Source organism: Corylus avellana, chromosome ca8, assembly GCF_901000735.1.
Source record: "Corylus avellana chromosome ca8, CavTom2PMs-1.0".
Taxonomy (NCBI): Eukaryota; Viridiplantae; Streptophyta; class Magnoliopsida; order Fagales; family Betulaceae; genus Corylus; species Corylus avellana.
The window spans coordinates 3468521-3484188 of NC_081548.1; the positions used below are offsets into that span (position 1 = coordinate 3468521).

A 15668-nucleotide genomic window follows, 5' to 3' on the forward strand; every position below is an offset into this window, starting at 1 on the left:
ATGAATTTAAAAGAAAATAGAAATAGAAATGGATAGGAGATATAAAAATAACATTTCTCGTTAGTTTGTAAATAGAGGTTTGGTTATCCTCTAAATTGAATTTCCATTTCCAAATTCATAAACCCATTTCATTTCATTCAATCATAGACTCTATCTTCATTTCAATCACCATTCGAAAAATAATACAACCAGAAATCAAAAGTTACAGATTTTACAATAAATCTGTTACATGTACACATTGAAGATGTTGGTATCAGTGGGTGCCATGCCCAACAATTTGTCCTGTAACTGTGCTCCTTGAGATTTTCTTCTAGCTTTGACATAGAATCCAATCAGATTTTCTTCTAGTGTTTTCCTTCAGTTCTCTTTACAGGTTGACATGATGGTAACAGCCAATGCCATTCTTATATGGATCATGGGAAGGAAATTCAATGGAATTTGAAGCCAACTCTCACGTCTGGTCTGCAATTTTACAAAGATTAGGAATCCCGAAATTTAAGCTCTGGTGTCCACTTGAGATGCAAATAAAGCTTTCCCGATTTAGCATCATCCAGGGGAAAACTATCCTGAAACTCCCCTTCCAATACCACCCTTGTGAGTGTCATGATGGCTCTTCCTATTTTTTCCTGAAAGATTCAAAAAGCAATAAGATTTGCATGGCTAAAGACTGAACTAAAAATCTTGTAACAATTGCTGCACTTTGCAAGGCAGATGGTGATGCCTAAATGGTGAGCATAAGTTGCATGATATAACATTTGTAACCCCAACATTGCATACCACATTTAATTTATGTAAGCCATCAACACTATAAGCTTGATGTCTCATCTGAGGGATTGAATCCAAATAAATCAATCTTAGAAGGCGGTTGTGATCTAGTTAGTGTCAATATTTTGAATGATGCCTTGAATTGGTTTATCCGGGAACCAAACGAAATTGTTAGAATTTGAATTGTGAGATTCCAGAAATGCTTTTCTAGTATGTAATTTGCATGATGATGCTAATACTTCATTAATTCTGTTATGATCAATGAGGTCACAAACTCAAACCAAGCTCGTCGTCCAAAACAAAGAAGATGATCAAACTTGTACCAGAAAGTTACCTTCCCAAAAGTGTCATGGTCCCAAACTTCCACAATTAACATATCATGTAATGCATCCTCCACAACAAAGTCAAATGTTTGATTCCAGGCTGGATTTAAGGTGTTGGTTAGAACCTGAGAAAGCAGAGAGAAAAATGTTCCAGAATTTTAATCTGAGCATCATGTATATTATCCCGTATCTAACTATAGAGGGTTTAGGACCTCCAGAACATTGATAACTAGTAGGCCAACAACGAAGGATTAGATGAATGCCATTTTTCTAAAGAGGAAACTAAACTTGAAGACATGGATGATTATTGTGTTTTAGAATCTGAATCTCACCCTAGTCTTGGCTTTTGTTTCAGTTTTTTTCATAATGAGGACAACAAAGGGGTCGGCCTTTCCCATCAAATCTACTGCTGGTAAGTCTTCAGCAGCTATTATTGTCACAGACAATACTCCTCTTACAATGACATTCCTCTTCTTTTGCTTTGCAGTTTTTCCAAGATCACCAACCTCTGTTCCATTAGCTCCACTCTTGAGGGCCTTCTTCTCCAAACAGGTCATTGAGTATTCGGGGTCAAAGGGGTTTTTAAAGCTACTTTCTGTTCCAAAAGGACAGTACAAGAGCTCCAAGTGCACCTAGGGTGAAGAAAAATGTATTAGATAGAGATGATTACAAGTTCAAGAAAATAAACAGCAGTATTTAACTAGTCGAATCTCAAGACTGAATGTGGCAATAAAATTGAGTGTGGACTGAAAGAAAGTTAGTATACAGTTAAGAACTATGGAGTAGCCATTGTACATGGGAAATGCTATGGCTAACTTTCCTTCACTTTTTTCACCCTCTTCTCAAAAATGGGGAAGTGTATGTCAATCTGGAAACTCCAAAAAAATTGAATTCTTTTCTGTTTGGTTCTTGTTCTTTTAGCTCAAGTCAATTCAATAAGCCTAAATTATAATGCAATTTTGGCGTCATCTCTTCATTCTGATAAGGGCAAGATGCCTGCCCAACACAAATATATCTATCAGAAGGGATGGATGAAAAAGAAGACTCATATAGCATTCTCACCTGGCCCCTGTATTTAGTGTCTCTTTGAACTTCAAAATCCTTCACCAGGTTCAACCACGAATTTTCAACTTTACCATGCTTAAGGTCCTTCAGTAGCACTCGAGCACAACCAATGAGTTCAGGCGCCTGAATCCCTTCATCATCAAAAACTCTTACAGTCAAATGCTGTGTAGATTCATCTTCAACAATGAACTCAAAGTGTTCATTCCAGACTGGATTCAATTGGTTATTCTGAAAATAAAACAAAGAGTTGCATTGCATTTTAACAGCAAGAAGATGAGCAGAAAAGGTTAACAAAAAAGAATGGTTGTCTTACAATTGTTTTGCTGGTTTTCATTCTGTCACGCAGTGGGCGTATGAATAAGACAGCAAAAGGATCAGATTTCCCAATGATGTCTTTGTTTGTCAAGTCCTTCGCTTGCACTAGCTTCACTTCTAATGTTCCTACAGGCTTCAACTCTAGGTCACTAAGATCAACAAGATCATAGACGACTCATCAGAACAAAAAAAAAAAAAAAAATGTGCTTTGGATTTTGAGCTTGTTAGTATGAACATAAAGAATGCTTTTCAGCGAAACAGAAGTGTAACCAAATAGTTGCTCAACTGTATACATTATGCATATTCAGGGACGATTTGGTGACTGAATCATATATTATTGTATGAATATATGCATAATATCGAATTATAGTATGAATAAACGTTTAATATATAACCATGCATATAAGCCTTGCTAGAGTGTGGCAACTGGATGCTTCAACTGTAAGGCAAGTCTAACTAAGCTGAGGTCAACATAAGCCAATCTCAACTTAAATTCCCTAGCACAAGCTTTATAACATGATTTATTGCATTTGGGCTAAATTCAAGGTGTCACCAAATCACACCTCCAAATTAATTGCAATTACCAATGGATGCTTTTATCTAAATATATCTCTCAGATTTCATTTCTCACCAACCCTCATTGAGCTGCAACTCAAATGCTGTTGATTAAGTATATGTAATCTCACCTCAAAAAGTTTTTCACATAGAGCTCATAAAAGTGGTCTGTGAGTCCTTATACATTTGTTAGCTTCTAAGAAATAAGTTATATATAATATTATTCTTAAGTAACTTTTCCAGAATATTATTCTTAAGCACTGACAATTTGATTAGTTAAAAAAGGAAGATAAGTTAATAGTCGATCTGATTTTTTTAGAGGAGAAAGAGGACAGATAGTTCATTGTAAAATTAGCATACCTATAATCCCCAGGTAATATAGGCAAAATTTTCCGAACTGGCCATGTTATAGAATCTTCAATAGCATCCCGTATGGTTTCCTGAACAAAATAAATTTCATTAGATTCCTAATGCTTGTTCATGATTTAAGCATTATGGGCTTAAGATATAATGACAGAATGCAGTGCAGGCAAAGTGATTCACATCTGTAGTAATATCACATGTGATGTTCTATTCCATCCCATCTGAAGTTCCTGCCTGCAAATGTGAGTTAACATAGCCTGGACTACTCCACCTGATATTGTTGATTCCTTCCAGAAAGTATTGGGCTAGTTATAAGACCAAAACATAACTTCTCTTCCAAGATTAGTCCAATAACACACGGATAGCCTTAAATGCCATCTGGCACCTGGTTGTGTGGAATTTGAAGCTAGTGAAAATCTTGCTAGATCTGAACATGCTGGTTTATGAGGCCAACCAACAGGATCAACAAAGAATTATAAGAACAAAAGGAAAAAAGAAAGAAAGAAAAAAAGACAAACCCCATATCTGTGGAATATACCTTTGCTAGAATATTGGTTAAATGTAATATAATCATGTAATCAATATTCTAAAAACATTAACATTCAAATGTATAATTTTACATGTGAAATTCACCAATCATTATGACAGTGTTAGAAATAACAGAAGTTCCAGAACACATGTTTGCACAAACCTCAATAGCATCAGAAATCCCTGGGAGTGTTGATATTTCACCACCCACAATTTTAAGAGTAAAATCCATCTTTTTCTGTAGCCAAAAGCCAAAAAAAAAAAAGGTGGGGAATAAAATGTAAGGGCATCACATGTTTATATAGTTGTATAGAAAATATTTAGTAAACATATTTATATAACATTTCAATTTATTTATAACGAATTTTATGTAGGAAGGAGCGTTTATACAGATATCTCTCTCTATATAAGTATGTAATTCTAGCTATGTGCATCCATGTGAAAGGAGCGGTTGGATGTTTATAAATGTCACCTCCAGTAAATTTTCTTTTCTTTCAGTTGTTGATATAAGCCTTAAGAAGATTGAAAAGAAACAAAGCTAATAATAGTTTAATGACTCACATTTTCTCTCAGTGAATAAGAAACAGCTCCAAAACAAGGAAACTCATCAACAAGTGGTTTGAAAATTAACCTGAAAACCCCAGTGAATCCAATATCTTTTACCTAGATGAACAAGTCAAAACAGAAAACAAAATGATAAGGACTCTATTAAGGTAAAAAGCACAATAACTCAGAAAGCTTTGTTATATTCATGAGAGCCCATGCTTTGTTGAACAACAAATTTTTGATACATACGAAGGATGCATATATATAATGCAAAATAAAAATGCAGAGAAATTCTGATAAAATGATGTTACTAGGAAATGGTTGGAATTTAAGATTTTAATTTTTAAAATGACAAGTATATAACTAAAAGGTTTCATGATGCATTTCACTTATGCAGAACAGACTGCAGAGAGCAACTTTATATGTCAAATTTCCATTCATAAGATGTTAGTGTTATATTGAACAGTTGTCACTTTGCAACACGAAATAATATAAATGAAAACTTCGATTCTCTTTTGCAGTAGTAGACATTCCTGCTCTTAGCATGTTACCAAATATACACCAGTCAAGCAATTTGTTGAGCATCTTGGCATAAATAATCCTAACCCCATACATGTGCATTTCATGCACACAGAGAGAGAAAGAGTCCATCCAGAGCTATTTTTTTGCATGAAAACGTTACACGTTGATGCATATATGCTGGAGGTTTATGCAATGTAAAATCCTAAGCTTTAAAGAACTTTACAATAACCAATAAGTCAGTACATAACCTCTAAGGCAATGTTGGTATTGACACAACATCATGCAGGCGGCCAACATTTGCTACGAAGATATATAACCTCTAAGGCAATGTTGGTATTGACACAACATCATGCAGGCCAACATTTGCTACGAAGATGTTGGGAAAGGCAAAATTCACATGTGAAGCTTGTAGTCTGTTTCAATAGGCTGTGAAAGCCACAAATGGAGTGTTAAATTCTTTAAACTATGCCAAAGTATGCCAACCATAGATTGTCCCATCATGTTAATTTACTTGGGCAGGATGAGAATTCATTTTTTGAAGTTATATCTTTCTTTTATTAGATTAATCTTGACATTAGCTAGAAAATCCTGTGCTCTCTTATCCAAAGCCTATCTTTTCTGTCTTTCATAGGGGCATTAAGACCCCTCACATTCCAAAAACCAAAAACATGGAAAGCCAAAAAAGGGATTGCTCCAAGAAACCACTAGCTTTCTTCGCTCTTGTTCAGGGGGGAAGAAACTTTATTCTTTCCTTTATTCCCCTTAAGGACTAGGCTCTTTTTCTCAAGAGAGTCGACAACCTTACCACCCAAGGGGTTACTGTAACACCCATAAATAAAACATGCTTTATTGAATGTTAAAACTTAAAGAAAATAAGTAAGATACACATCATGGACAATGGTAGATTAGATACGATGAATCCCATAAGCATTAGAATAAAGAGACTAGAAAGACGGGATAAAAACTTAGAATAAGTTAGAAATAAAAAGAGTTCGTTTGAATGAAATGAACAGTGTTTGAATGAAACAACATCTTCCAAGTGTCAGGAAGAAACACAATCTCGTTTGAATGAATATATCTCGTTTGAAGAAAAACATGGCATCTCCACGTGTCGAAAGGAGAATACATGTGACAAAACAAACAAACACAATCTCGTTCGAACGAAAACAATCTTGATCAAACGAAAATTGGATCTCCACGTGTCATTCTACGTGTGGGGTTAGGTGGGGATGCAACATTGACTCGACGTGCATGTAATGAAAGTTCATTTGAATGAAATTAAATTAATTCAAACGAAAGGAACAACAATCGAGCAAAAATATCTATTTAAAGGACAGAACGCACAAGAAAACTTTGATTTACATTTTGCTTCGTTCAGAAACGGGCAATGAGCAAACATAGGGTGTTGAAAGTGAGTTTTGTGATTTTGAATAGATCTTGAGTGAGTTTAAGTGAATGTTTGACACATGAAGGATATACAAACATGAGATCTTGAAGAATAGCTCCGAGGGTGAGCTTTTTTTTTACTAAACTCCGTACAAATAATTGTTGTAATGATTGCAATAACTGTTTGAATAATGCTACTACTCTTTTAGGACTATATGGAGTTTATAAAATCTGTTAAGATGTTAGAATAAGTTATTGTCTCAAAAAATGAATAATGGAAGTTTTGTTATACATATTGAAGTTAAAATGAAATGAGGATATGTTAAAGTTGTAACACTAATTATTGGAAAAGGTCACTAGTTTTATTCTGATTCTATTAGACATGCATGGACCTCTATGAATCATATGATATATATAGATTTCCATGAAAAAAGTAGAAGTCAAAAGTTCTCTAATTCCTTGCAACCCAAAAGTGCTAGAATAAGTATGTGGCAAATATATTACTCAGCATGAGCAATATGAGTACTGAGCATGACCACTAAGTTAAAGCTAACCTGTACTGGTAGTGAGACACCAACTCTGGTTTTTATATCAAGTTTAATATTTTGGTTACCATCCCACTGCATCTCCAACTCCATGGTGACTCCCCGAGCATCACTTTCACTTTCAATAATGGAAACTCCTAAAGAACATCAAGAACTTGGATGATGGTCATCACAGAATCACAGATTAATAAAACCAGCATGTTCTCTCAGAATTTATCAAACAAATTTATACTTACTCTGTTTATTATTACATATTTATGCAAGAGCTTTAAGTTAATGTCAATGTTATATCTTACAACTGTCATGGCCCCACTTTCCTTCAAGTGTGATCGAAGAACTTGAATGAAGAAAATTTTTACTTACTAGTTTTCTCTATTATAACTAAAAATTCATTTTTTTCAATTCAAAAATTATCTTTTCAATATGTTTAAATTTCAAATTTATAAAGTAGCACATGAAATTTGGCACTTGAAGTTGAAGCCAAACTAACCTGTGAATTGTGGAGCCACAGTGCCAAGGGTGAACTTGGAGAACTTGAGTGAAGCTAAGATTGCTGGCCTATATTGCTCAAGAACTGGCTCCAAATTGTTTCTTATCATCTCTGAGGCTGCCTAAAGAAAACAACTTCTCATTATTAATACATCAAACATTCAAACGAAGCAAATATTCACCAGTGGTGGGGTGAAATTCATTAAAAGACGAAAAGAAATTACCTCATCAACATATGGCCAAATCTTGTCAAGTTGAAGATTAAGCCAAGTTAACTGCAATCAATAAAGAAATTAATGTAAGGGCACGGATGAAATCAAGAATGAGTACAAAGATATATGCATGCACCCATGCAAACATATACATATCAGAGACCGAGAGAAAAAGGGAGAATTCTAGCATGTAGAAAAAAAAAAAAAAGGGGGTTAAACTTAACTTCTGTCGCTCTGAAAATACCACCCAAGTTGGATAAAACCCAGCTGGAAGAATCTTTTTTGAGTCTTCCACTGTCAATCTTGCAAATGCTGCCACCGTCTTCGCCTAAAAAAACGTAAATAAGATCAACATACATCTCAAAAGATATCACATTTCGAATGAATCAGAATCAAAGCCATTCGAAAAGTTAAAAAAATCTAGAAAAAAGTTAAAAATAGGATCAAAGAACATGATTTTAACAAATGTGATATTCTATACCAAATCGGAGCGACGCCTGGATCGGGTATTTCCATAACGAGCGAAGGCGATGACCAAGCCGATGCCGAAGACGATGCCAATGAACACACCACTGTAGAAACTCATTTTCTGCAGATTTTAGAGATACCCCATTGAGAAATACAACAAACCCAGATGTTATAAATCAGTTTCAGAGATTATCTTCAGCTCAAACATGAATTTCTTTGTGATTCAGAACAGAGCTTTTGGTTAGAGAGAAACAGAGTACGATGACAGAATGGGATTGGGGAGTCAGTTGGTGGGAAAATGTATAGGCGGGTGAGTGAAGGCTGACACGTCCATTGCTTAATTACTTGATTAATAAACAAATATGATTAAACTATTACTTCTTTTTGGAGTTTGGATTAAAAGTTTTGTTTGGAAAGAAGAAAAGTAATTTATTCTTTTCTTTTGCTTCCTTCCTTTCGTTCTTTCTTTCTTTCTTTTCCTTCAAGTTTCTTCAGATTCTTACGGAAAATTGTATCACATTATTCAGAAATATGTAAAAGAACCCACGTCCATTTTTTTGTTGATCAGTCTTTGTCGAATTTGATCCTATAGCTAATTATTTTCATTTAGCATAAATATGTTTAGTCATGATAAAGAGAACTCCAAGCCTTCATTCCAAGTCACTCGGAATACTTCGGATATTATTGCGTGTAATCTTTTGCTCTTATGGTTTAAACATTTTATTTTTTTTCTTTTAAAGCTTCATTTTTTATTACAGGTGGATTTTATAAAGACAAAAATGATACTTCTGTTAAAAATCCATCTAAAGCTTAACGGAACGCCACGTCAGTACCAATCAAATGTTGTCACGTGTCATGTAATTGATTTTTTAAAGAAAATATTTTTTAAAAAAATTAAAGTTATATTTTTTCCAAAAAAAAAAAAAAAACCGGAAAAAAGAAAACCCAAAGAAAGGAAAGACCAAATCAGAATCCAAAGTACTTTAGAAAACAGGGAAGCAACCAGAAACAGAGCACAAAGAAAGAATTTTTTTTTTTTTTTTCTTTTTTTCCGTGGTCAATATCGAAATAAGCGTGAAGAAACCGACCAGATTGGAGGTGGCTCCTTGGGGATGGCCAAAGGGGGTGGCTACGGCCACACCTAATTTTTTTTTTTTTTTTTTTTTTTTTGTTTTAATAAAACTTTTTTAATCTTTTTTAAAAAATATTTTCTTAAAAAAATTAATTATATGACACGTAGCGACATTTGATTGGTGTTGACGTTGCGTTCCGTTAAATTTTGGACAAAATTTTAACGGAGGTACCATTTCTGTCTTTATGAAAACCACATGTACCTATAATAAAAATAAAACCTTAAAGAGGAAAAAATAAAGTGTTTAAACCCTAGGGAACAAAATAGTATTTAACTCTAATAATAATAATAATACTAAAAAAAAAATGGGGTGATTCAAAAACAACTCCAAGAGTATATTGGCCACCCAAAAACAGTTAGGAGTGAATCGACCATCTCGAAACTTATAGGGGTACAAGTACTTAATTAATAATTAATAATAAATAATAATATTTTTTAAAAAATTATTAAAAAAGGCCTTTTAATTTAAAATTTATATTTCTCAAACGCAATTTCGAATTGACTCTGTCTAAAGGACATTGAAAATGTGTCGTCCATCACATGATGTTTCTATCCCCAAGAGTTAATTGGGTAGACTCATACTATAAATGACTTCTCATGCAACCACAATTAGAGTAAGGGATCGCACAACCCTCGCACACACGGCGTAATCATTTGAAAGACCATAGAGTAAGAGAAGAAGATAGAGCTTAATAAAAATTATTTTGGAAAAAGAACTTCTATGTTTTAATATAAAAAATAATAATAATAATAGTAATAATAATAATAAAATAAAAAAAGAAGAAGAAAAGCTTAAGAAATTCCAAAAGAATTCCCACGAGAAAGAGATTTTTTTTTGCTATTAAAGCATTGGGATTCAGAATTATTTTATTTTCCTATAAAAGTTCCCAAAAAGAAAAGGAGTTTTATTACCAATCTTGTTTTTGGAAGCATTCCCACAGGATCTCCCATTCTTTCTTCCATTCGGATCAAGAGTGGTAAAGATCCTTCCCTGTAGCCTTTTACCCTTATTCAATTAGAAAAAAAAAAAAAAAAAGTCACCTTATTTTCTAGAGAGAGGAAGAGTTTTTTTTTTTTTTTTAATGATGACATTTCATAAATTCTTTTTTTTTTATATATATATATATATATATATATATAGTGATACAAGAAGAACTTTTAGCATTACTACCGAAAGGAAAGGGTGAAAAAAAATAAATTAATAGAAGAAAATAGAAAAAGCTCAGTGAGTATAGATTTGGAACCATCAGGATATGAATACCCAAGCCCACCTCATTTTTCGTCAATTTTTTAATTAGCACCCATCGGGCCAACCCACCAAAACATTGGTACCTGTTTCTGTTGGTACCTTCAGTCCTCCAAAATTCCCAACTGTTACTTCCCAAAAAAGATAAAGAGGAAAATGTTAAAAATAAAAATAAAAATAGAATTCAAATATCTTTTTGACAAAATTTTATTCTAAATTGAATTGAAATAAATTCATCTCATGTGCATGAAAATCACGTATTTAGCCACCTAGGGCCCAACAAGCCTTCCGAGCCCATTCAATGTGCAAGCCCTACTAAAACGAAACCCAGGCAAGACTCAATTGGCCCAGCCCGATACATAGTCCAATAAGCTTAGGACTCTCCCAGCTTCTCAAGTAAGCTTTCACGATTTGCCATAACATTGTCTAGCTGTCAACACGAGACATGGGTATGGAAAACAACTCGGGCACACATATGCACGCCAACAAGGCCAAATCGCATGATCCATGATCTTAGTCTCCTAAGATCGTGGAACCACCAACACTCCATATCCTTTCATTAGCGCTATACAGCAGATAAAGATATGGGACTTATAATCAAGGGGTGATAACCACCACTTGATACCTATAAAAAGAAAGCTCTAATTCATAATTTGGTAATCATAATTTCTCTCTTAAGCTCTCATTGAAGCTATCCCCTGCTAGCACTCTTATCCTATTGTTCTTTTTTTTGCAGTCCGACGATTCCTTGGACATTTTGTCACTCGACAATCCAACAATTCCTTGGGCATCTCATCACTTGGTAATCTAATTGTTTCTCGGACATTGTGATAGCAGCGTACCACATCATCTCTCGAAAAACTGTCATCAACATATTAAAAGAAAAACATTTTTCTTTGAGTGGTGATTTTTGGCACACCGGCGTGCCAAAAATCACTACTCATTTTCTTGTTTTCCAACCACGTATACAAAGAAGCCAACCAATCTTGTAAATCAAGTTATGATTGAATATTAGTTTTATTATTTTTTAATTTATATGAATCAAGTTGATTAGATTAGATTAACACGTAACTAATCACATGATAAGACGTAAGAGACTTGGCATGTTTTCCAACTCCAAGAATAATGGCTTTTTCTTCTAATGGAATATATTAGATCTCATAAAACTAAAAAATTGAGAACACGCGAGAATATGTCACATTTGTTGTGGCAAATTTGTTTACGCGACATTACCCCTGTTTATATTCTATGTAAAGAATAAATTTAAGGGCTTAAAAGTCAAATTTAAAAACCGATAAAAATAAATAACAAAAAGGGAAACATGTAAGAATATAACATGCCCTATTCTTTATAATTGAATAGTAAATTTATTCCTCATTGAAAAGTAACTATACAAATCAATAAAAGTGCTGGACATCTTGATGTTATTCCTCTTTTGGCATGCACATGACCTCTCATGGTGATGGCTTTGTCCAATATTCTTCCCCCCTTATCTTTGATCTTCTACACTTCTTAGGGATTTGATATCTCACCGGAATCAATCTGTTGAGCCCCTTTTTTATTCCTTTTACACAATTACCTACTTATTCTATTTGATGATTAGAAAGCTCAAGTGCGTGACATCCTTGTCATAGCGATACTAGTTCAATTCAATTTGTTAATGTGTTTTGAAGCAGTGGCAAAATCATTAATTGTTTGGATTACCTTGTGACGGGCCGGTCATGGGTCACGACCATACTTGTCAATTTGGCCGTGACCTAGCGTGGGTCGCGACAAACCCACAACGGGTCTAGCTGTGACCTAGTTGTGGTCACGACCAAATCCATGGCGGGGTCTAGTTGTGACCCCTTTGACCCATGGCAGTGAGTCGCCTTATGACTTTTTTTTTTTTTTTTTTTTTTTAAAAAAGAAAGTTTAGGGTATTTTGGTATTTTTTATAGCCTCTATTAGGATTTAATGTCAAACTCTAACGAAAGGAGTACATTGCATCAAATTAGAAATTTGAAGAGGTAAAATTGAAAGTTTTTGAACTTTAAGATTGGTCATTTCAAAATGCATAGTAACTTTGGAGGGTTTTGTGAAGTTTTCATTAATTTTTCTAATAATTTACTCACCCCACATAATTGGAATAATGCTACAAGTCACTTTTGTATCACTTTAAGAATAACGTGACTTCAAAAATTACCATTAACCTTGTCATTGATCATTATTGAATTTTGATCAAATAATAATTTTAAAAGCCACCTCATTCTTAGAGTGATTTCTAGAATTGCTCACATAATTGGTCAAAGCTTATTAGTCAACTTGTAAAAAACTATATTATGAAAAATCTTGAACGAGACTTGCATTTTAAGAAATCTAGAAGTATAATATTTTTGTTAGAATTTCATTATGGTTCTTACTCATTCGATTCAAAATCTTAATCTCATATTCTCATCACATCACAAACATAATAACATAATTAATAAACTACAAGCAAAATAAATTTAGTACAATCTATGGGTATGTAGAGGCACAGAGCTAGAAGTGACAAGTTCAACCAAATAAGAAACTAATGGTACATTTGGAATTGCGATTTCATAAGAATAATTTGCGTTTTTAAAAGATATTGAAAAACGTAAAGTGTTTGACATTGCAATTTAAAAAACATTTAATATAAAATAATATATATATAAGAGCAGGCTAAGGGGTGCTTATTTGAAAAAGCGTGAATTTAAACAAAAATCACGATTTCGCATAAAAAATATTTGATAACAAAATTTTTTTAACATGTTTTACCAAACGCTTTTGCGATTTTTAAAAATAACAATTTAAAAAACACAATTTTTAAAAACTTAATTTTTAAAATCGCGTTTATTAAAACCACAATCTCAAACGGACCCTAAGTTTCATGTTTCATTAAAAGCCAATGGATAAAACCAATTGAATATGGCATTTCCGGCTTTTCATGTGGGAAGAGGGGGAAAGGTAAAAGAAAAATTTTATGGGGGACAAAAAAAATTATTTTGGGTGGACAAATTTATAAAAAATATAAATTTGAAGAACAATTTTAAAACTTTTGGGAGGGATTGCATCAAGTGGGTTTGCCCCTAGTTCAACATGACATTCTATATTTTAATGACTGATCCGATAATTACTAATATGGACTGTTATATTAGCTTGTGAACTTTATAAGTAAGATACACTATTACCCTATGGGTGGAGAACAATCTGAAAATTGCCACCGAACCGGCCCCCATTGAAGGGCGGTTTGAATGACCATTTGCTCGTAACAATCCAAGAAATCTATTTGTAAAGGTGAAATGAAAATAATTGACATGATAAGTGTCATATGGACCATCATGTTAGCTTATAAAGAACTTATACTAACAATATTCTTGAAGAATAATCCAAAAAACATATGATTAAATGGAGAAATCATAAATAAAAAAGCAAGATGTATCTCTTAAGCCTCTTTCCCCTTTTTATCAACTAGGAACCCTAGGTATCAATATGCAAGTGGAACACAAGTCGATGAATCCATGAGCCATGATATTGCCATATTTGTCTTGATAATACAGTAAATCAGGATCAGTGGCTGTTTCGTATGCAGGTGTTGGTTTTTGATGAATCCCGGAACTTGAATAACCATCTCAAATATTTTTTTTTTGCAAAATTATTAATAATTCTGCGAAAAAAACTAATATTTAATATAATATTTTAAATATTGGCAACAATGATAATAATGAATATGTAAGTTTAAAAAATATTCGGTAACCTTTTCCTTATTCAATAAGAAAAAAAAATTGAAAAATATTAGAATAAGAATAAGAAATGTACGTTATTCTCTACCCGTTCAAGCTTTATTATTATTTTTTTTTAACAAACATCCCAAACGGAAACCAGGGGAACAAAAGACCCTTTTAGAGCATCTCTAGCAGTATTAAGCTATTTTACCCAGTGAAAAAGTATAACTCTTTACTTTAGCTATTGCTTTTTCACTACACACTGAAAGTGATTCTCTATTTCATTCTCTACTTACTTTAAAGTATTATTTCTCATTCTTTTTTTATTATATTATTGCCAACACTTAATTAAAGGGAAAAACAAACACATATATAGAAATCATTCATAAAAACAAAAATAAACACATATGCAGAACATTCATCTCACATGCAGGTAGTAATTTCATATTTAAAAAAAGAGCAATATTAGCTAAAAGAGAGAGGGGGTGGATCATTTCCAATACAAATGGGGATGAAAAGACGGAGAAACAGTTGATATTAGGAATGGAACCCAGGTGAATTCTTATCACAACCCAATATGCCACGTGATGAGCGCAGAAGTTAACACTTCTATAAATTTTTCTAGCCTCCTAAGTACTAGAGGCCGGAAGAAGTAACAAAGTTGTGTGATTGATGGATGTTGCAGGGCTGTGATAGCCAAAGAGTACCTTTCAATAATGAAATTCTTGAGCTTCAAAAGAGGTTGCCTATAAGGCAGCAAGAAGAGCTGCTAGAGGTTCACCATACCAAAGTTGGGATCACATAGAGGACTAATATGTGAGATGGCTTTGATAATCACCCGTTCAAGCTTTAGATAAAAAAGAAAAATTGCTCAATTGGTTCCCTTAGTTTGTGGTTGTGACAAATAGCTCACTGATATTTAAAAATTTATTATATAGTCTCGGGGTAAGAAAAAAAAAAAAGGTCACTACTGATAAAAAAGATGACAAAATTCGTTAATGGGTTATATCACAATCAATTATATTGTGACATGTGTTATTTACAATAAAATATTTAAAACTAAAAAAAAAAAAAAAAAAAAAAAGGTGGTCAATCCACACTCTTTGGCTACTATTAGGGAGTGGTAGAGCCACCTCATGGCCATTGGAAGTAGCTCAACCACCCGCAAATGGCCCAAAAATAACTTGAAGGTAGCCGGATCACCTTCATAGTTATTGGGAATGGTTCGGAACCCCCACCCAATTGACAAAGGGAGTGGCTCAACTACTCCCTTCATTTATATATAATGTGTCGATATGATTAGGGTTAATGTGACTCATTAACGAATTTTGTCAACTTTTTAATGTTAAGGATCAATTGGGTTTTTATTTTTTTTATTTTTTATTTTTTATTACCCCATATGGTGTTTAGCTAATTTAAAAACCCATGAAGCCATTTGTCACAACTTGAAACCACGTAAACCAATTTAACCATTTTCCCTATA

At 33.4% G+C, this 15668-nt stretch overlaps 1 protein-coding gene across 1 annotated transcript; it reads right to left on the reverse strand.

The window, feature by feature from the left end:
• Positions 1 to 154: 154 nt before the first annotated feature.
• LOC132190203 (synaptotagmin-4-like) lies at positions 155 to 8244 on the reverse strand. Its single transcript, XM_059605114.1, has 13 exons — positions 8096 to 8244; positions 7818 to 7942; positions 7627 to 7678; positions 7404 to 7524; positions 6923 to 7050; positions 4476 to 4577; positions 4078 to 4152; positions 3384 to 3463; positions 2467 to 2617; positions 2151 to 2381; positions 1421 to 1720; positions 1100 to 1213; positions 155 to 626 (listed from the first exon to the last, which is right to left on the reverse strand). Exons 1-13 carry the CDS (start codon positions 8198 to 8200, stop codon positions 480 to 482), a joined length of 1731 nt encoding a protein of 576 aa, XP_059461097.1. The 5' UTR covers positions 8201 to 8244; the 3' UTR covers positions 155 to 479.
• Between the last annotated feature and the right edge of the window lie 7424 nt (positions 8245 to 15668).